Genomic DNA, 20,221 nt, shown 5'->3' with positions numbered 1-20,221 from the left:
AAAGAAAGAAAGAAAGAAAGAAAGAAAGAAAGAAAGAAAGAAAGAAAGAAAGAAAGAAAGAAGGAAAGAAAGAAAGAAACTTTTACAAAATGTTAAAAAAATAAAACACTGTAATTTACCAGAGCTTGGAGACAGAGGTAGAAAGAGGTGAAACCCCTCAACCTGTCCCCTTAGCTGTGGGCCCCAGGGTTCCTTGGTCTGCAACTAAAATTTTAGGTAGTGCTGTTTAGAAGCTGTGCTAGCAGCCTGGCAGAACAGGAGAGAAACACAGGGTCTGAGTTAGACACACTTGGGTTCCAATCCTGGCTTCAACATTTTCTAGCTTGTGACCTTGGGTAAGTTTCTTAATCTCTCTGAATCTCAGTATCCTTATCTGTAAATTGGACATAATAATAGCTCCCTTGTAGGATTGTGTGAGGATTAGATGATATAAATTAAGTGCCTGGCACAAGACAGACCTTTGGAAGGCACGTGCAGACAGCGTTTAATACAAATGGGTCAAGGGCAAGATACTGGGAATTTAATAGTTAGGGGGAGAAAAAGATTGCAATTACTTACAGATACCTAGCCAACAAACCATCATTGTGAGAGGCCTCCTTTGAATTAGGAATATTAGGCTATCCTGGTACCTGGCTAAGCTCAGATTTGGCGAGCTGATTTATCTTTCTGTCATTTGTAAATTGATATGCTTGGGAAGGTTAGTTTCTCTGGGACTCAGATTCTTTAATTCTTTCTTGTTTATTTACCTTTTTAGTTATTTATTAATTTCCCCTGAGAGAGAGACAGACAGATAGACCGACACCCCCATAGGGTCTTCACACTGTGCCCCACCCCATTCCAGCTGACCTGTATCATGGGCACACACCTGACAGCCTCAGGGAGGTCCCAGGATGGGAACCGAGGACCTCCCCCATGTGGATCCAGTGCATTACTGCTCACTATCATCTGGCCCCTGTTTATTGTTTTCTTTTTAAATTATGAAATATATCATATACACAAGAGTATATAATATACTTATATAGAGATTAAAGAATATTATACTCTGTACTCACCACCTAATTAGAATTGAAACATGTATAGCACCTTAAAAGGCCACCTTTGCCTCTCCCCATTTGCATTTTCTTTCTCATTCCTCATCCTAAGGTGAATTTTGGTTAATTATTTCCTTGCTTTTCTTTCTAAGTTTTCATCTATGTCTGTCTTACAAACACTAGTTGTTTTCATTTTACATGACTTTGAAGTTTACGTACATGTCTATTCTGTGTGATGCATTTCTCTTACCCAATTTCCTGTGTCTGGGATTCACTGGGTTGGTGCATGTCACTGCAGTTGTTAGCTCGCACTGCTGGGTAGGATTCCATTGTAAAAATTGGCCACGATCTGCACGTCCTCCTTGTGTTGATGGCATTTGGGTAGCTTTTAGTTTGGGGCTATTATACTATAATAATACTGTTAAGAACATGTTATATCAGTCTCCTGGTACGTATGAAAGAGTTTTTCTCAGGTGCATACCTAGGAATGGAATTCTGGCTCACATGGGATTCCGTGTTTGGCATTACGATACAATGGCAACCTGTTTTCCACAGTAGCTGCAATCCTACCAGCCACCCTTTTCAAAGCTCGCTATAGCCTTCATTTCTAAGATGAAAAGGTTGTGTTGGAGAGTTTCCACAGTCCCGTTTAGCTGTAACCTTAGCACCCATGACCTAGGGATAAGGGGTTCCTGGTTCCTGGCTGTGTGCACCCAGTTGGTGCACTGTGCACAGGTGGTCCGTAGGAGACACAGCCTGACTCTCAGAGCCCTGGGCTGGACCTCCAGGTGCAGCTGAAGCCCTTCCCCTTGGGGCTTTCACCAGTAGTGGGAACCCCATGGCTTCTCACTCTCCCCAACATTTGACTGTCTTTTCAGCTCAGCAAAGAGCCTGGTGTCAGTGCTGAGCATATAGGAGGTGCTCAGGTAATAACTACTGAATTGTATTTTTGTCAAGTAGATTGGGAAGGATATCTATTTTTCTTGAGCATCAATTTTAAGAAAAAAAAATGCAGAAATATCAGAGCCATCTGAGTGCCAACTAATCAAAGCACGTGGGGCTGGGGCAGTGATGGGATTCACACTGTCCAGGGTTTCTCTCTCTCTCTCTTTTGTTTTCATTCATAACAGAGAGTGCATGACTGCACACATGGGAGAGGTACACACACAAGCACCCTCCACAGCATCTGGCCACCCTGTGATGCCCTCCTTCTCGTCCCTCAGTGGGTCAGATCATGGCACTCATGCGCATGCCTACTGTGTTTCAGGCTGACTAGGCTGGGGAGTCAAGAATGAACAGTACATTACAGCCATGACACAGAGCCAGCTCCACCTCTGGCTTCTTGATCATTGAAGAGTTACAGGTGAGGCGGACTGAAGATTGGTAGTTTCCACTGGCCAGTTGTTCAGTGTCTGGCCTTGTTCTTTGACCTGTCACTTGTCCAATGTTAGAAGTAGGAGGTAGCTGGAGGGTTAGGGCAGAGGAAATGGGGGAGGTGCTTGGGGAAAGGAGCAGAGTGCCTGCAGAGAATCCCTTTCCCTCCCAAGGTTGAACACCCTGCCTGGGGGTGCTGGGGAAAAGAGGTGAGACACACTCAGTGTCTTGGTAGCCACATAAACGGCCAGCTGCCCACCCACCCAGCCGCCCACGGGACAAAAGAATGTGACTGGCTGGGCAGTTGATGGGCCATCCTAGCCCTCAGCTCTGTAATTAGCCATCTAGTCTGTGCCTGTCAGCTCCAGGGGCAGGCGAGTGCTCTGCCTCGGGCCTCACCTTGGCTACCAAGCCTTTGCTGAGCTTGGCAGCGGGGCCTCGCTTATTCTTCAGGTCCCCCACCCCCAACTCCACCCAGTGCCTCTGTCAACACCAACCTTTGACCCCTGTGAGCTTACCATATTATATAATAGCCAACAAGCATAATGATCAGTGGTGACTTTCACGTACTGTGTTAAATTTTTTTTTATGTATTTTCTCTTTTATGCCTCTCAAACCTTATGAGGTAGGTAATATTATACACATTTTACAGAGAGGAAACTGAGATTCAAAGAGATTAAGTGACTACATTTCTTGCCCAGAGTCATTGAGTTGCTAAGTCAGAACCTGGACTTAAATTTCGGTCTAAGTCTAGCACACATGCCTCTCTGCTTGGTCACTGCCTGTTCCTGTGTGGTGTCCAGCCGTTCCACTCAATCTTCTCCATTCCTGTTTGAGGAGACCTGGAAAGGAGGCAGCAGGTGGTGCCTGCTGAGGGTGAATGGGGCAGTTCCAAGCTGGCCAGGTAGGTGCTGGAAAACACCTTCAGGGCAGAGTTCTTTGTTCCAAACAGCTCTGAATTTCCGGACTTCTGCCAGGGGCGGGAAGTTCCTTCTGCCCAGCCTAGTTGGCAAGCGCGGCAGCACCTTGGGTGCCATGATGTTAAGAAGTGGGGGATGGGCCGCCTCAGGTAAAATTCCATTATAGTGAACTCTGTTTGCGATCTGACCGGCTTTGTAGACATCAGGAGTACACCTGGGAAGCTGGGGGTGTCAGGGAATTGACTCAAGATTGGGTGTCTATCAGCAAAGCCCCCAAAATGTTTGAAGCCTGGGAGGAAAAGGAGAAAAGAGTCAAAGCTATTCTGGGTCCTCCTTGACTGCCAAGCTCTTGCATGGTTCCAGTCAGGGCTGGGTGGGGAGGGCTTGGGGCCTAATTCCACCTGCCGGCGCTATGACGGTCTGTTCCAGTGTCCATCCTCTATTCTGCTGTGAGCCCCCAAGAGAAGGGTGTGACCCCATCTCTGAAATGTCTGTTCAACACACACCTAACATATCACAGATACAATCAATTGATGCTTATTGGATGAAAATATGTTTGTATGTTGATAGGACCCCCTGAACTAGAAAGGAAAGTTAAAAGGCAACTGTTTTGTATGGTTAAATCTTTAAAAGACGGACTGAGGGCTAGGTGTGACTGTTAAGGTGCTGGATTCCTACCTGCCAATTGCAGTTCGAGTTCCAGATCCAGTGACTCAAAAATCACACCAGGCGTGTGTGCGTGTGTGTGTGTGTGTGTGTGTGTGTGCCCAAAGTCCCAAGAGGAGAATAGAAGAGAGGGGATTACAGCATAGCCATCCCCCTGGGGAGTGATTTCTCAGTTTCTCTCTATATATCTCTTTTTGTCTCTCTCCAGCAAGTGCATATGCCCTATGGCAAAACAAACAAACAAACACACAAAAACTGGTCTAGGAGCTGGAGCACAACAAGCAAGTCTGATCCACATGGGAGGGTCCATGTCTGGAGACTTCTCTGAGTATACAGGGTATGCATGTACCCATGGTCTAGGGCTGGCTGGAAGTGGGGTAGATTGTGGCATTGGGACCCTACTGGGAATACTGCCTCTCTCCCTTGCTCTCACTCTCTCTCTTGCTCATGGAAGAAATAAATAAATTAAAAAAAAAAAAAAGAGCTGGGCTGCACCTCAGATGAACTCTCCCCAGTTATTGCACCAGTTGTGCACAATAGCAAGCTCTGACATTTACTGAGCAGGTGCTAAGTGTCAGGCACTGACCTAAGTACTTTACCTGCTTTTTCTCATTGAATTCTCCCAGAGCACTATGAGGTAGGTGGTTATTTTTTCACTCCACAGAGGAGCAAACTACAGCTTAGAGAGCACAGGTAGTTGGTTCTGGTCACACAGCTAGTGGTAGGAGAAGCCAGGGTTTGGACCCTCTAGGTAGTCTGGCAGCCCTCCCCATGTCTCCTAGACTCCAGAGTTCTGCTATCACTGGGGCCTGGGTCAGCAGGCCAGAGCCAGATGGGTGATGTGTAAGGCTGGTAGGAGGGGCACCCTGCCAGGCCTGGGTTCCAGGGTACTACTGGAACTGGAGCCTGGTGCATCCAGATTAGCCCATGTTTTCATAAACATGCAAGTTTTTATTTCTGAGAGTAAAATCTCTCCATTTTTAAAATGCTGACAACAAATTTTAAAATATAAAGTGTGCGTGCATGCCCAAGATCCCGAGAGGAGAATGGAGGAGAAGGGATTGCGGCGTGACCATCCCCCCTGGGGGGTGATTTCTCGCTTTCTGTCTCTATGTCTCTCTCTCTGTCTGTCTGGCGAGCGCACGTGCCCTACAGTGAAAATCTCTCCAAAAAAAAAAAAAGATAAAAAAAAAAATTTTAAAATAATCACCATTGGTAGGGATGAGGTGGGAAACAGACAGCACATCAGAGTCACACCTATCCTGCAGACTTCTGCTGTGTCATCTGGAAGTTTCTTCCTTTTGACAGGTGGCTGTTAATAGAGGGGGATGGGACAACCCTTGTCTATGTAGAATTCCTTACCAGAGTGAGAAATGGTCACTCTCCTGTGGATGCCTCCCAGTGTGTGACGGTAGCTTTATCAGAGAGCATGCATCTTGCTGGTGAGTTGTAAAGAAACCTTTCAGAATAGTAAAATTCCATGAATGAACACCTCCTCTTTCCTTCCTCCCGCTTTCTCTCCCTCTTCTACTTCCTACCTTCCCTTCTTCCCACCCACACTGTCTTCCCAGTTAGGTACTTCCCCACAGGTATTGGAAGAAAAGTCATGTGAGAGAAATAAAAAAGGAAACTAACAATCAAGGATAGGGTCTCTAGGGGGAAAAAAAGCAGGTGCTCTCGGAGTCAGTTTGGCCGTCAAGGAGCCCTGCTCATCACGCATTGCGAGAATCCCTGTGCTTTGGTTCTCCCAGGCCTGGGGACCCGGCGCTGATAGAGAAGGCCATGCTCCAGGTCATCCTTCAGATGACTTGCACGGCCTTCCTCTTCATACGAGAATTCATTAACCCTCCTCCTCTTAAATACCTGGGAGAATACAGTAAAATAATAGCTAACCTTTTTTAAAAGTATGATCTTTTTTATGACACATTTCAGATATTTTATCTCTGTAGAATCAACAGTCTTGTGAGACAGTCAAATAAGTAGAAAATCTCCTTTTTTGAGAGAGATTTTTTTCCTGTAGGGCTTGTGCTCACACTAGAGAGACAGAAAGTGAGAAATCACCCCCCGGAGGGATAACCACACCATAATCCCTTCACCTCCATTCTCCTCTCAGGGTTTTTGGAAACATACACACATGTGCCTGGCGTGAGATTTCAGCCTCCAGGTCGGGGACTTGAACCGTGGTAGACTACATGGGAGTCCAGTGGCATACCATTATGCCACCTGCTGGTCCCAAGAATCTCCTTTTTGAGGATTGGTAAACACCCAGTGTTTTCTTCTTCCTCCTTTCATTCTGTCAGAGAGCAGTAGCCATGAGGGATCGAACCCCCCAGCTCCCACAGGTCCCTAAAGCAGCCCTCAGTCTCCACCTTGAGTCCACAGGTGGCAGCAGGTGAGGTGGGCTGTTAGTCCTAGCCCTTGACTACAGTGCCCAGCTCTGAAAATCCTGGCTCTGGTTGTGCCGAATGGCCATGGGAAAGGCCCTAAAGGGATGGTGGTCCATGGCCTTCCCCACCCTCACCCTCACCACCTGTCACTCTGAGCTATTGTTCTGAAAACTAGGTAGAAAATAGTTTACTTGAGGGAATTGTTTTTATCTCTGTTAATTTTCAGTCTCAGCCTACTGAAAAGCCTAGCTGCGGAGCTGTTTTTCAGGTCATGTGATGTTCTGGGGAGAGTAAGGGGAAGCAGTGGGTAGAGGGGCTGCTTCTCCCAGGTGCTGATGGGGCACAGACACTGGCTCCTCCCCTAGCACACTGTCCAGGCGGCTGTCTGAGCAGCAGCTACTCCAGCAGACATAGCGGAGTCTGGCCCAGCCAGCTGGGGTGGAGAAGGCAGTTCATGAGTCCCTTAATTGTGCCCAGGCTCTGAGCTGGCCCATCAGATTCCTTCTCCGGGGATGTGCCTCCTTTTATCCAGAAGCAGTATTCACTGACGCTGTTCCATGGGTAACTCTGTCCCATCTTCACTCCGAGGTACCAAAGACCAACAAGGAAGAGAAAGATAGCCAATGGGTAGGGCTGGGGACGGGAGATCAGTTTGGAGAAGGGTTAGGACAGAGGCAGCTCTTTCCTACCACTCTGGCCTGAGGGAAGAATTCTCCAGATTATGATATTTGGCCTGAAATGTTGAAATAAGAGGAGCCTCTTCCATCAGAGCTCTGAGGGTAAGGAAAGGCTCCTGTTACATTGGCCAACAGTGAGCTTGGGCATCTGGATCGGGGTGGGTTGACATGTGCTTCTCTGAATAGGAGACTTTCCACACACATCCACGGTGTCAGTTTGCGAGTGTTGCGTATTTGTGCCTGATGCCTTTCTTTAGAGCCTTTCCTGGCAACAGGAAGTGACCTCGTTGACCAGGAGAGCAAAGGGCTGAGTGCACTGGTGGAGGCAGGTTTGGGGATCCCGAGGCTGTGTGGAACCTCAGCTCTCCCCTTGCCCAGCAACCATGTCTGGCCACACTGGGCAGATTGATGGATTAAGTGAGGATTGAACTGGTGATACGATGATAAGGCAGCTCAGTGGTTCATGAACTTCCGTCTACCCTTGCTTAACCGTTTGTTCTGTCTCTTAATTTTTCTTGCACAAAACATATTTTTTCCTGTTCAGCTAAGCTGGATTTTCCAGAACGCCTTCCTCTACCCCTCCCTTCCAGCTCAACTACTGATGTCCTATTCCCAATTCCCAGGTTTCAGGATTGCCGACAGGCTGTGGGGATGGAGGCTCTGGGTGAATACCCTTGGGACATCAGCGGTGCTTCACTGACCTCTGGGGCCCTTTCACAATGATCCAGTGGGAGAGAGGCCCCATTTTTTTTTCCCACAACATTCAAGGTCAATTCAGGTTGGGATGAGACTCTGAATGAGGTCTGAAAGTCTTCAGTTTTGAAATAACATAGTCATTTTAAATACTTGACATTCAAGGCTCAGGGGATTTACTGGAAGAGTTCTCAGGAGACCGGCAGATGGCATAATGGTTATGTCACTGGACTCTCACTTGGCTGATTGTGGTTCAAGTCCCAGAATTGGAGGCTTGAAACATCCAGGCGTGTGTGCATGCATATCCAACATCCCAAGAGGAGAGTGGAAGAGAAGGGATTGTGCCATGGACATCCCCCCCCAGCTCGTTTTCTGTCTCTCTGTCTCTCTGGTGAGCACACAGGCCCTATAGCAAAAGAAAAGAAAAAAAAAAAGGAAGAGTAGTCTGTAAAGAAAAGAATGGAATATCCTTCTTACAGGTCTTTAATGTGAGCATGGTCAGTTGGTCTGTCTCTTCCTGTGTCCTCTCACTCCAGCCATATTGGACTAGTTTCTCTGTTTTAAACATAACGCTTTCCTTTTTGCCTCTCAGCCTTTGTACATGTAATTTCCTCTGCCTAGAGCCCTCCGTAACCCTCTTACCACTACCAGGTTAAACTCCCATCTTGGTTAAAGGGAGTGACCCCCTGCAAGAGCCCTCTCCCCTCTCTTCTCACTAGGGTGAAGCCAGGGCTTTCCTCTGTGCTACCATTAGCCCTGTGTGTACCTGGATCCTCGTGTGTGTCGGACAAACTTGGAGGTTCCTGTCATCTCCCCAGTGGGCTGTGTCACGAAGGCAGGCTCCATGTCGTGCTCACCATGTGTCTTTAACTTCCAGCGCAGGCTCTGCCATGTAGGTGGCACTGGAAACTAGGCAGGAATCAACAGCAAAGATAAGACAGCAGAGTCAATGCCCACCACAGTGAGAGGGCCAGAAGAAATGATGCCACCTTCCTGGCCCTCCAGGGAAGTCCCCAAGAGAAAATCCACACAGAAAGATGACCAGACAAAAGGCTGACCAGACAGAAGCTGTGGAAGAACTCTTAGGGAGAATCATTCTAATCAGAAACTGAGGAACAGCCTGTGTGTCCTTGGGGTGACTACTGCTTCTCTCTAAAGTAAATGAGGACCTCCCACTTGGCCTAGACCCTGAGAAACTTTATATATTCATGGGAAATACTCACCTCCTCCCTGTTAATAGAACAGAATATAGGAAGGATACATTTGGGATATCGGCTCCTTATGGGACTGGAACTGCCTGATAGGTAGCTGCCCTTCTCATTTCAGAGGGAGGATCTTAGGCCTCAGAATCTATTCCAGGGTGAATATCTTTCCAGGATTCCAAGAACTGGGGCAGCCCGGAGTCCAGGCCCACTGAGCTGAGGGGTCTAGGTGAGTGGCCACGGTAGGGCCACCCTGCTGTCACGGTACTGTGGTCTTCACTGCTACCTCTCGGCTTCAGCCCAGGGGCAGTGCCAACCTTTCCTGCACTTTGCCTTCTCCACCTGCAGTGGTGGGTAGGGATGAGCTAAGGAGCTGCCATTGCCCTGATAACAGACAGAGGAGGCATCTCTGAGGATGTCAAGTTCTGGATTCTTCTGGAACAGATTCATGATACACACAGGACAGGCATAAGAGTATGGGAAGGTGGGGCGAGGAGGGAGGTTGTTGGGTGAAAGAGAGGGGAAAGGCAATAGGCAGGTTACTGGGAGCCATGGGTCTTATCTTCCTTAGGGATGAAAAGTCCAGACTGGGAACTTGGCTTCTATGCTTGCTGGGGAAGAGATTAGAATGATCCATTTCTGCCCATCCCAAGCATGCAGAGTTTTAGAAGCCACAGTGAGTGAGGTGGTCAGTTTTTTCCTAGCGCAGCAAAAATGTGACTTTCTGAGCAATGTTTATATGGGGTGGAGCTTTGAAGTCCAGAGTTGGCTTCCTGCTCTCCACAGCACCTCTCAGGGGCCTGCACCTCCCTGCTCCTTTCCCTGGACTCTAACAATAGGTGTAATCCTAATAGTGACAGCTAGCACATGTAACGCTTGCAGTGTGCCAGGCCCCTTCTGAGTGCTCCTCAGAGATCTGCTCATCTGAGCCCCACAATATCCCTCAGGTGCTGTCCTGCCCATACTGTAAATGAGGAATCGGGAATTGGCTCCGGGGAACGTGGAACAGTGGTGAGGTAGCCAAGGGTGTCAGACTGGCCAAGGGGGCTGGATGTGAGCAAGGGATCTGATATGGAGGATCTCAAAATTTTAGTTGGTCCCAGAAGGAAAGTAAGGAACAGAAGCCTGCAGAGTGGACTGGGGTGGGCTCAGGTAGAGTGGGCCTTAAGAGGTCTGCCTGAGTAGGAGAAGACTGAGGCCTATATGGCCTTGGACTGAACTCTAGCATTAAGACAGAAGCTTAGCCTGAACAGCAGCACAAGGGTGCTAAAAGCTGGGTTTACAAATCCCTTGGAAGAAAGAAGTAGCCTCCTCCTGTTTTCTGAAGCCATTAAGAAAAAGAAAAAGAAAAGAAAGAAAAAATCAGGGTCATCCACATAGTGTGGTGGTTAAGGCAGCTAGATTCCACATGGCTGACTACATGGTTCAAGTCCTGGACCCAGCGTCTTGAAAAATTATGCCAGGCATGTCTGTGTGCGTATACAGGATCCTGAGAGGAAAATGGATGAGAAGAGATTGCCAGCCCCCTAAGGAGTGATTCCTCACTTTCTCCTTCTCTTGCAAGTACATACACCCTTGTAACAAATAAAAAATTTTAAAAGAAAAGAAAATCTCACTTAGACCTCAGCTGTACCTGCAATATCCAAGGTTTAGACCTGCCCAGAGAAGAATGGACTTACTCTCCCTGTGTTCTTGATGCTCTTCCTTAAGGGCTGTCACAGTTTCTATTTCCTGGTCTCCAAGGCACTGGACAGATAGAGTCCTTGACCCATCAACGTTCACCTGTAGCAGATATCTTTAAGAAGTATTTCCATGCTAGTATCCCAGGAAAGCCCACCATGAGTAGAGAAAGGTCAGGCTTGTCCTGTTTCCCTCTAAGATATTCCCTATCTGTTTTGAATCCTTTTGCATGTCTTTGGCCATGGAGACTGGAGCAGGAGCAAGAGTCAGTGAATGATCCTTGACCACCGTTTTGTTTCTCTGTATGATTGTGGGATGGAGTGAGTGCTGAGTGGCCCCACTACAGTCTGCTTCAGGGCCTTCTCAGCCTCTCTGCTGAAAACCGAAATCTCCCCCTCCCCCAGCCCGCTTCTCCCCACATCAGATTCCCACTGGAAAGGGCTATTAGAGTTCTCAAGTCTTGGCTAGGTCGGAGGTGGGGAAGTATACTTCCTCTTCGTGTGGTTTTGGACGGGTCGTGTCCCCTCTGGTGGCTTCAGTTTCTTCACCTAGAGAGATAGGGCTGCAGCTGACAATGTGGCACTGGTTTCCTAGGCTTCACCACTGCTGCTGCTGCCTGAGCATTCAGGCAGTGACGGGGCATAGCCTGCTATTACCTGGAGAGCAGTAATCAGCCCAGAAATCTTGTTGACAAAGCTGAGGGCAGAGTTTCCACTGGAAAAAAGCAGCTTGCAGGAACAATTGTTGCTGATAAGAAGTGGAAATCTATCTAAGTAAGCCACAGATCACCTGCCCACTGTCTGGAGCCTCTGAGAGCTGCTCGTGCCCCTAACAGTGCTGGGACAGTTGGCCAAGAACGAGTCCTGGTGAATAGGAGTTTGTAGCCTGGTATCTAAGGAGGGACTTCCTATCCCCTGATATGAAGTGTCAGTCCACAACTTTCAGCAGGTTCTCAAAGGTGATGTCTAGTTCCAAAAGGTTTCATTTAGAACCACTTTCAGGGGCAAACGCCTTCCTGCACCAGCAGGGCCATCAGCCACTTAATTTCTCATTAGTCAGTCAGTTGTTAAATATGTTGGTAAGCCTAATAAGTGTTCTTAGAGCTGCAGAGCTGAGGGCCAGTCTCCCCTGGAAACGGCTGGATGGCAGATGAGAGGGCAGGCAGCCAAGGCAGAAACACCCTCAGATGCTCACGCTCCTCCATGGGCCCATTTTCCTGGGCTGGAAACTGTTCTTTCCAGGTGAAGGCCACAGAGAAAACTGCTATCAGCACCCACCACCTTACTGCTCTTCAGGGAACTACGATCCTACTGGGGGTTATGGGGTCTCAATCACAATGAAATGTAATCAGGCCATCTCAGTTTCTCACCTGCTGCCTCATTCACAACGTAAGCATTGTAGATAGATAGATGATAGATAGATAGATAGATAGATAGATAGATAGATAGATAGATAGATATTTTTTAAGAGAGATTTTTGCTATAGAACGCGTGCACTCACCAGAGAGACAGAAAGCAAGAAATCATCCCCTGGGGTGGGGGGGGATGGCCATGCCACAGTCCCTTCTCCTCTAGTCTCCTCTCTGGATTTTGTGCACACACGCACACATGCCCAGGGTGAGATTTAAGCCACCATGTCCGGGGCTTGAACCGTGGCCAACTACACAGGAGTCCAGGGATGTAACCTTTGCGCCCCGCTGGTCTCAACCATTGTATATTTTTATGTTTTACATGACAATTGTCTGACTGATGACAGTGAAGTGTTATGAGGAGTGGGCCCTTCTAATTTTCACAGGGGCCCAATGTGGTTGTCCCACCACACTCTCCTCTGGAGACCCTATGTGTATGGCCTAGTGGATTTATTTTGCATAAATGCAAAGAACTAGTCTTTTTTATTTATTTATTTTTTTAAGAACTGGTCTTGACCAGCAATGAAAAGATAAAAAGGTTGGGACCAGCAGTTAGCATAATGGCTGTGTCGCTGGACTCCCATGTAGTGGACCACAGTTCGAGTCCCGGACCCAGTGACTTAAACTCACGCCAGGTGTATGTGCCTATGTGCCCAAGATTCTGAGAGGAGAATGGAATGGAGGAGAAGGGATTGCGGTGCGGCCATGCCCCCAGGGGGTAATTTCTTGCTTTCTGTCTCTGTCTCTCTTTCTGGTGCACGCACGTGCCCTAAAGCAAAAACCTCTCAAAAAAAAAAAAAAAGATACAAAGGTTATTTGACCTGTGCACAATGAATCCTTTGTAAGCACAGAGCCATCCAAAGAGAGTGGCTATGTGGGAGATAGTTCTTCATCAGGAGCAATGTTCAAACACATACTAGAAAACTGCTTAGCTCCATTATAGAAGGGATTTGGAGTTGGACTAAATGGTACTAAGTTCCTTCCAATCTGAGTGAAATTTTTCTGAGATAACCGATAGCCATTATGTTTTAATTTGGACATTGCAGTTTATAGAGAGTAATTTCCAACCATTCTCAACCGTGTTTAAAATAGGTGCCATGTGGCCAGGTTGCATGGTGGTTAAGGCATTGAATCCCACATGGCTGACTGTGTGGCTTGAGTTCCAGATCCAGTCACTCCAGGCATGTGTGCATGTGTACCCAAAATCCCAAGAGGAAAATAGAGAAGTGATTGCAGTGTGACCATCCCCCATGGGGGCAGGGATGATTTCTCACTTTTTCTCTCTGTGTGTCTCTGGAGCATACGTGTGCCCTACGGGGGAAAAAATCTAAAAAATAAAATAGATGTGTATGGAGGAGCTGGGAAGACAGTGAGGGCAAGAAGTTGTTTGGGTAAATTCTATTTATACCCTACACTAGCTCCCCTTTCCCTCATTTTCACTCCTTTCCTCCTCAACTTCTGAGAGCTAATGGGGAGACTGTCTAGACAGAGGAAGAAGGTGTATGTTGGGGATGGTGGAGGAGGGAAGAGCATAACCTTAGTTGGCATGATATTGCTAACTTATGTGCTAGAATAAAGAGATGACAGATCACAAGTTAGGTAGGTCATACCATGCTCAGCACTCTGTGGGCAGAGCCAAAAGGACAATGAAATGAACAACAGCAAAGAAAGGGCGTGTATGCACAAGTACAACTGCAGTATGGCTGACAGACACACAGGCCTGCCTACTCCAGAGAGAGCCCAACCTGTGGCTGAATCCATGTGTGTGACCTTAGGAAGAAGGATTTTCTCCCCCTCTGAAGGGAGATCACTTAGTACTCTACTTCCTTCCAGAACGAATGGGAGCTTTGAGCCAGTGTCAATAGTTAGCCCAGTCCCAACCTGACTAAGGGAAGACTCCTCTCCCTGGCTGCCATTCTCCACTGGGGTACAGTATGGCCACATCTTTCAGGCCCTTCCTGCTCATGAGCATCTGAGACATGTTTGTTTGGGCTCATCTGGTCATGAGAGGTCAGCGGATGAATCTCATGGTGGGAATTCCATCTTGGAGGGGCACACTCCCAGAGCTGGAGAAACCCTGAGTGGCCAGACCTCTCCACCCCTTGGTCCTCCTTAGAGTCACAGCTTTACCACCCTCAGGACCCTGAAGAGGGTCCAGTCAGTGCAGCGGGGTTAAACTGGGCCCAGGGGAGCTTTGAACTTTGTCTCCTAGGGCTCTGCCCAGAATACCCTGTAGCCACCCCCCATAAGGCTGTCTGGGGAGACACTGCCCAGGGATGCCCACTGCACAGAAGCTGTGTGCCTGTCTGTTGTGTGAGCTGACAGGCAGACGTGTAGGAAAGACAGAGGTTGTGGCTTTCGTGACTGGAAGGAAATATGTTATCTCCTCATTTCTTGCTAAGGCAAGGTCAAGACTGGGGTCAGGGTCAGGCAGGGGTTTTGATGTGGGATGCAACCCTGGAGGGATGGAAGCCAGGGGCTTTCTGCAAAGACCAGCTCCTCCCTCTGCTTCTCTGAGGCTCAGTGCCAGGGGTTTAGATATTTCTAGAGCAGGATTGGGAGGGGGTTGCTCTGGGGACAGCCCCAGCAAAAGCAGTGGGACGTTTTATGTACTCAGAACATGAACTGCTGGTGAAGTGGGATGTGTGACGTGGCAAAGAGGATATTAAATGTTTTTTCCACTTGTCCTCTTCTTTACCCCATGTTTTTGCCCCACTTTCCTATAGACTTGGACAGGGACCTAGAGGCTAAACCCAGAATAATTTCTCTGAAAAGGACCATCCAGCAGTGAAAAGGTGTGTGGGGAGGAGGCACTCAGCTGTTGAATGGGCTTTCCTGGGTGAGAGGGGCTGGCCGGCAGAAAGGCAGAAAGCAAGTCCGCAGATCCCGCCATCCCCTGCTTGGGAATCCTGGGGAGGACTCCTGCAGCGCTCTTCCCTTTCGGCCTGGGGATTGCTCTCTGCATTGCTCTCCAGCTTAGGGGAAGTGTCCAGTGCTCAGGGTTGGGGCAGCTGCACAGAGACTCAGAGCAAAGCTGCCTATATTCAAATCCCGAAGACAAGCCTCTTCCTTGCGCCTCAGTCTCCCCATGCCCGAGACAGGGATAGTCACAGAAACCACTGAGGAGGCTGTCGTGAGGGTTCAGTGAGTGAGGACATGTGACGAGCTTGGAGCAGGGCCCAGTGTGGAGCAGTTGGTGTCTGCCCTGATTCCCATCTTCCAAAATGAGAAGAGGTGGCAGAAAGCAAAGGAAGCACACGGGCACTGTAAGCAAGCTGCCCTCATCTGGCCCTTGGCCCAACCTCTTGCCCAGCCATGGGACCCTGGGCAGGTCACTCAAAGTGCTTTGAACTAGATTTTGCTACCTGTAAAATGGGACTGCTCTCTGCCTCCCGGAACTGTCCTGAGGACTGCATGGGGAAATGTGTATGGAGTTTAGCAGGTCTGGCACGGAGTGGATGTCCATAAACTTTTTATTTAAGTTCAAGGGTTGTGGTCTACCTGAATATCGCCTCTGACCTCCCTCTGGAAACATCCGGGTTGAGGACAGGAAAGCAGTGGTCCTTTCTGCACCCACTTTCTGTGTCCTCACATCTACCATCCTAGGGACCTCACATCTACCATTCTGGGCACCAAGAAAGCCATAGGATGGAATCCAGAAGAACATGGCTGGCTGGGGACCTCAGGCAGTATGAGCAGACGGAGCAAAGATGAGCCTAGAGTGGGGATGGGGCAGCACCTCTGTCCCGAGCAGGTTCACCTTCCTCTACCCATGGTCCCTGGGCGTGGCTGACCCAGTCCTGGTTATCTCAGCTCATTGTCCACTGGTATTTTCCTTGGAAAACAGTTCCCCAGGGCTGGCGGTATCCGAGGGGGGCACACAGGCTCAGTGGGCTGGCAGCTGTAGCCTGGGCCCGGGTCTTGGAAGTCCCTTGGGCTCTGTCCTTCCCTGCTGAGTGAGGCCACTAGGAGGTAGAGGGCTCTGATAAGAAACAGAAGCTAAGGGTCTGGACTTCCCCATCTGGGGTTTGGCTTAAAGGTCTTTGCCAGGGTCCCGGATAAGGTAGTGGCATATCTCTTCACTTCCCCAGTCACCTCCTGTTGGCATCAGGGCAGGGAGAAAGTGTGTGCGTGTTTCTGTCCGTCTTTCTCAGGTGCACAAGCAGGACTGGGCGTGGGTAGAAGTGAGAGGGGTGAAATTCTGCCAGCCCACCATGGTGACCCGTTGTGCCATTAAGACCCAGAGTCTGGGCTCTGGAACCAACCTTACTTCAGCCTGCGCTGAGGCGGGGGTGTTGAGCATGTCTGGGAAAGAGCTAAAAGCGGCAGAAAACATCCTGTTTGAAAGCAGCATGTTGCTGTATTTAACCCCTGCAGCACCTGCTCCGCCTACACCCCGTCTCCACAGACAGGAGGCAGACACCTGCCTTTGATGCTGTCCCAAGAGGCCAGGGCCCCATCCCAGCCCTCAGGCTCCTCTGCAGTCCCACCTGGGGTGGTGATCTCGGGCTCACCCTCAGCACATGGCTCTGAGTCTCCAGTATCCCTGCGATCTGGGGCAGGGGCTGTGGGAGGTGGGGTCCCTCTCCTGACACCCTGGCTGAGAAGAGGAGGGAGCCTACACAGGGAGGCTTCCTGGGTCTCCCAACTCATGGCTGCCTCCCGCCCCTTCTCACTGCTTCTTGCTACTCACGCCTCAAGAGAGGGCCATCCTGGCTGCTGCCCAGCTCCCACCCCCACACCCTGCCAGCGATGACATGGCATGCGTTTCCCCAAAGAGTTACTTCCGTTTTCAGACCCTGATCTGGGGACCAAAGTCCCTGGAAAGAGCCTCTTGTACAGTGTGTTGGGCTCCCTGGAGGACTGGCAGACAGCACAGCCCGAGGTTTTAGATCAATGTTTCCCCTTCTTCTTTTCAGAATCTCTTTGGGCTAAAGAGTCAGACCTCATAGAAGAGCACGTTTGGGTTCCACTTACCTGCTCCGTGCTCCTTCAGGTAAGTATTTCCTCATCACAAACTCCTTAAAGGTCTGTTTTCAAGAGACAGGGGCGGGTCATAGGGAGGCAGTGGGCAGGGGAAGGGAGAGAATACCCCCTGAGGCTTTGCCAAAGTGGGTCCCAGGTCAGCAGAATATTCAGCTGAGACCCACAGGCATATCAGAGTGGGCATAGGTGCTCAAAGAGAGACTCAAGAGGGAGCAACTTGCTGATTCCTGGCCAGGACCGCAGTGAGCTGTCTGCAGAGTTTCTGTTTACCATCCAGCACCCTCTCCTCTTTGTCTCTCCTGCTCTGCACAGTCTCTACCTTTCATTCCTGGGACTTTTAACTCTTAGGCCACAGAGTTCTGGGTCTCTCTCCACATCTGGAGATCCTGGGTGCTGGCTTCTTGGTAGTAAGAAATAACCTCAAACCAAGCCTGAGGGTTGGGTTTTCTCTCAGCTCACAGGAAGTGGTCCTGCTTGCTGGCTGATGGGTCCAGCCTTTCTGTGCAGCCTATCCCAGTGCCTAGGCCCTCACCCTCAGGCTGGGGAGACTTCCTGGCTTCAAGGACCACACTGCTGCCATGCTGCAGTACTATGGCGTTACAGCTTACTTGCGTCATAATATCTGCACATCAACCCTTGTGATGTGGAACACTGAACATTTTTTGGACTGATTTGACAATATGCCCTCTCACTCCCCATTTGAGTTATCTTATTTCCTCCAAATCCACTGGATGTTTGGAAGCCTGGATCCAGACTCTGTAGCAACATTGTGATGACTCAAAGCTATAACCTCTTGGCCAACCCTGGGTTAAACCACAGGCATCCTGGACAGTTTCTCCTATTACCCCACAATGGTATTGGGCCTCTGGGATTCTGCCACATTGTGGATGTGTTGTGTGTTCTAGAAACCTGTAGGAGTCAGCTTGGACTTGGGATGGTCTACAGGGACAATGTTGATAAAGCCATAGAGATTTTTTTCTCTTATTTCGAAGTTATGAAACTTTCCCCATGTATAGAAGGGCATATACAACATATTCATAGTGTTTCAATAATAATAAGATACCATATACCTCTCACTCGAAAAACTGGAATATTGCTACTACTTAATGTCTCTGCATGCCCCTCTGAAGTTTCATCTCCCCAGGTTTCTGTTAATCTATTCCTTTGTTCTTGTTTTAAGTGTTGCTCTTTATCTGTATCTACCTAAACATTGTTGTTTAACAAGTATAAATCTAGCTGTCAAAGGGATGAGCAATAGTGTCACTATTATTACACTAAAATTCCTAGAAAAGGAAAAGCTGAAAGAGAAGATTAGGGGATCTCTGTCTGCCCATGATTGGGATCCCTTCTATCCCTTTGGGACTAACAATGCTGTATTCTCACTTGTTTGCCCCATTTCCTTCCCTTCTTGTACAACTTTAAAAAAAATGTTCTTTTTGTGCATTTTGCAATAGTTTGGGATTCTCTGGGCCTTGTTTATAAAGGGGGTGATAATAGCAGCACTTACATCATAGGAGTGGTATGGAGACAAAATGAAATAATGAGTTCTGATCTTCCAAACCTTGGCTCAAAGGTCAGAGACCTAGTCATTGAAGAGAAGCTCAAGGCCTTTCAAGAGCCCCTCCACAATCTACCTCTCTCACTGAGGGGTGGGAGGAAATGGCTCTCTAAGGTGGAGGTGGGGAATGCTTTTCCCTTATTCCTGACTTTATTTTCCTCTGGCCTGAGGGACTCTCTTATCTGAGGTCAAAGGACCACTTAATCTGTAGTGACCCTTGTGATGACTCAGATGAAACTGGGACAACTGGCAGACGGCAGGGCCTGGAGCATTTTTGAGAGGCCTAGGCATCCTGGAATCAGCTCTGTGCCTGGCAATGGCTAGGGTCAGAGCCCGGCACAGCCAAGGGCCTAATTTGCCTAATGAAAGAATCACATCCTCTGCCTCCTGAGAAGAGCTTCCCAAAGCTGGTACACATTGTTCTCTCTGTCTCTTTCCCCCTTTTCCTCAAATGGGAAATCCATTTCCAGATGACAATGCCTATTTATAAAATCCATCTCTGGGGACTAGCACTTAGCGTAATAGCTATGTCGCTGGATTCCCATGTAGTCGACTGCGGTTCAAGTCCCAGACCCAGTGGCTTAAACTCACGCTGGGCACGTGTGCGTGCGTGCCCAAGATCCCGAGAGGAGAATGGAGGAGAAGGGATTACAGCATGGCCATCCCCCCTGGGGGGGGAGGGTTGATTTCTCGCTTTCTGTCCCTCTGTCTGTCTCTGTCTTTCTGGCAAGTACACGCGCCCTATAGCAAAAAAAAAAAAAAAAAAACTCTCAAAACAAAAATCTCTGAAACCAAAACTAGTTTTAATTGTATATGACTCATATTTCTCAGAAGGCTGTTCAAAATAATGTGTTAAATATTACCGAAAGAGACAGAGAGAGATTTCAATTACCTTGGTACCAAGACACCAGGCCTCTTAGTCCAAAGCTATATGCTATGAGGAGTTGGGCCTTGGTTTGGGCATTGGAATCCTCCATTGCCCTCACCTTCAAGAAGTGAAGAATTTGCTTATCTCTGCATGTGAAGTGCTGAGGCTGTTGGAGGGGGAACTGGGTAAGATAGAGGCCTCTGACTGGCTCGTGTATGCTGCTGAGGTGGAGCTGGTGCCAGTGGTATGCCTATGCTGATTCATTGAATCTCCATGAAGTAAAATGCCTCTTTAGACAAGGACGGTGGGTGTACATATACATGAAGACTAAACACCTCATCCAAAGTAGCCTGGCACATGCAGCATTTGACCCAGGCACTTTGAGCCCAAACCATACTATGAGCTTGCCGGGGTAGGGAGAGCCATGTGATTAGGTCTCCAAAGAAACCATGCTCAAGCCTGGGTCCTGGGGAGCTGCCCAGTGTGTATGTATGTTGCCAGGAGGGTAGGTATGGTGATGCAAGGCTGCTAGCCAGGCCTGCCCTGGCACTGACTCTGGCTCTGGCCCTAGCCTACCTGCTGTACTTACAGGGATGGAGGCGATGGCAGCCAGCACTTCCCTGCCTGACCCTGGCGACTTTGACCGGAACGTGCCCCGAATCTGCGGAGTATGTGGAGACCGAGCCACGGGCTTTCACTTCAATGCTATGACCTGTGAAGGCTGCAAAGGCTTCTTCAGGTGAGTCTTCCTCCTAGGCTTTCCCACAAAGA

At 48.8% G+C, this 20,221-nt stretch overlaps 1 protein-coding gene across 1 annotated transcript in view; it reads left to right on the top strand.

The window, feature by feature from the left end:
• The window catches only part of VDR (vitamin D receptor), a 67,395-nt gene that overhangs the window by 9,591 nt on the left and 37,583 nt on the right, over window positions 1-20,221 (top strand). The window contains exons 2-3 of the mRNA XM_006168578.3: window positions 16,958-17,034; window positions 20,042-20,189. Coding sequence (XP_006168640.1) covers window positions 20,044-20,189 — 146 coding nt within the window. The 5' untranslated portion in view covers window positions 16,958-17,034; window positions 20,042-20,043. The remainder of the gene's footprint in view (window positions 1-16,957; window positions 17,035-20,041; window positions 20,190-20,221) is intronic.

Source organism: Tupaia chinensis, unplaced genomic scaffold (genome assembly GCF_000334495.1).
Source record: "Tupaia chinensis unplaced genomic scaffold, TupChi_1.0 Scaffold145870_1, whole genome shotgun sequence".
NCBI classification, from domain to species: domain Eukaryota; kingdom Metazoa; phylum Chordata; class Mammalia; order Scandentia; family Tupaiidae; genus Tupaia; species Tupaia belangeri.
The sequence above is the reverse complement of the archived record's forward strand: the minus strand, read 5'-3'. Positions and strand labels throughout refer to the sequence as shown.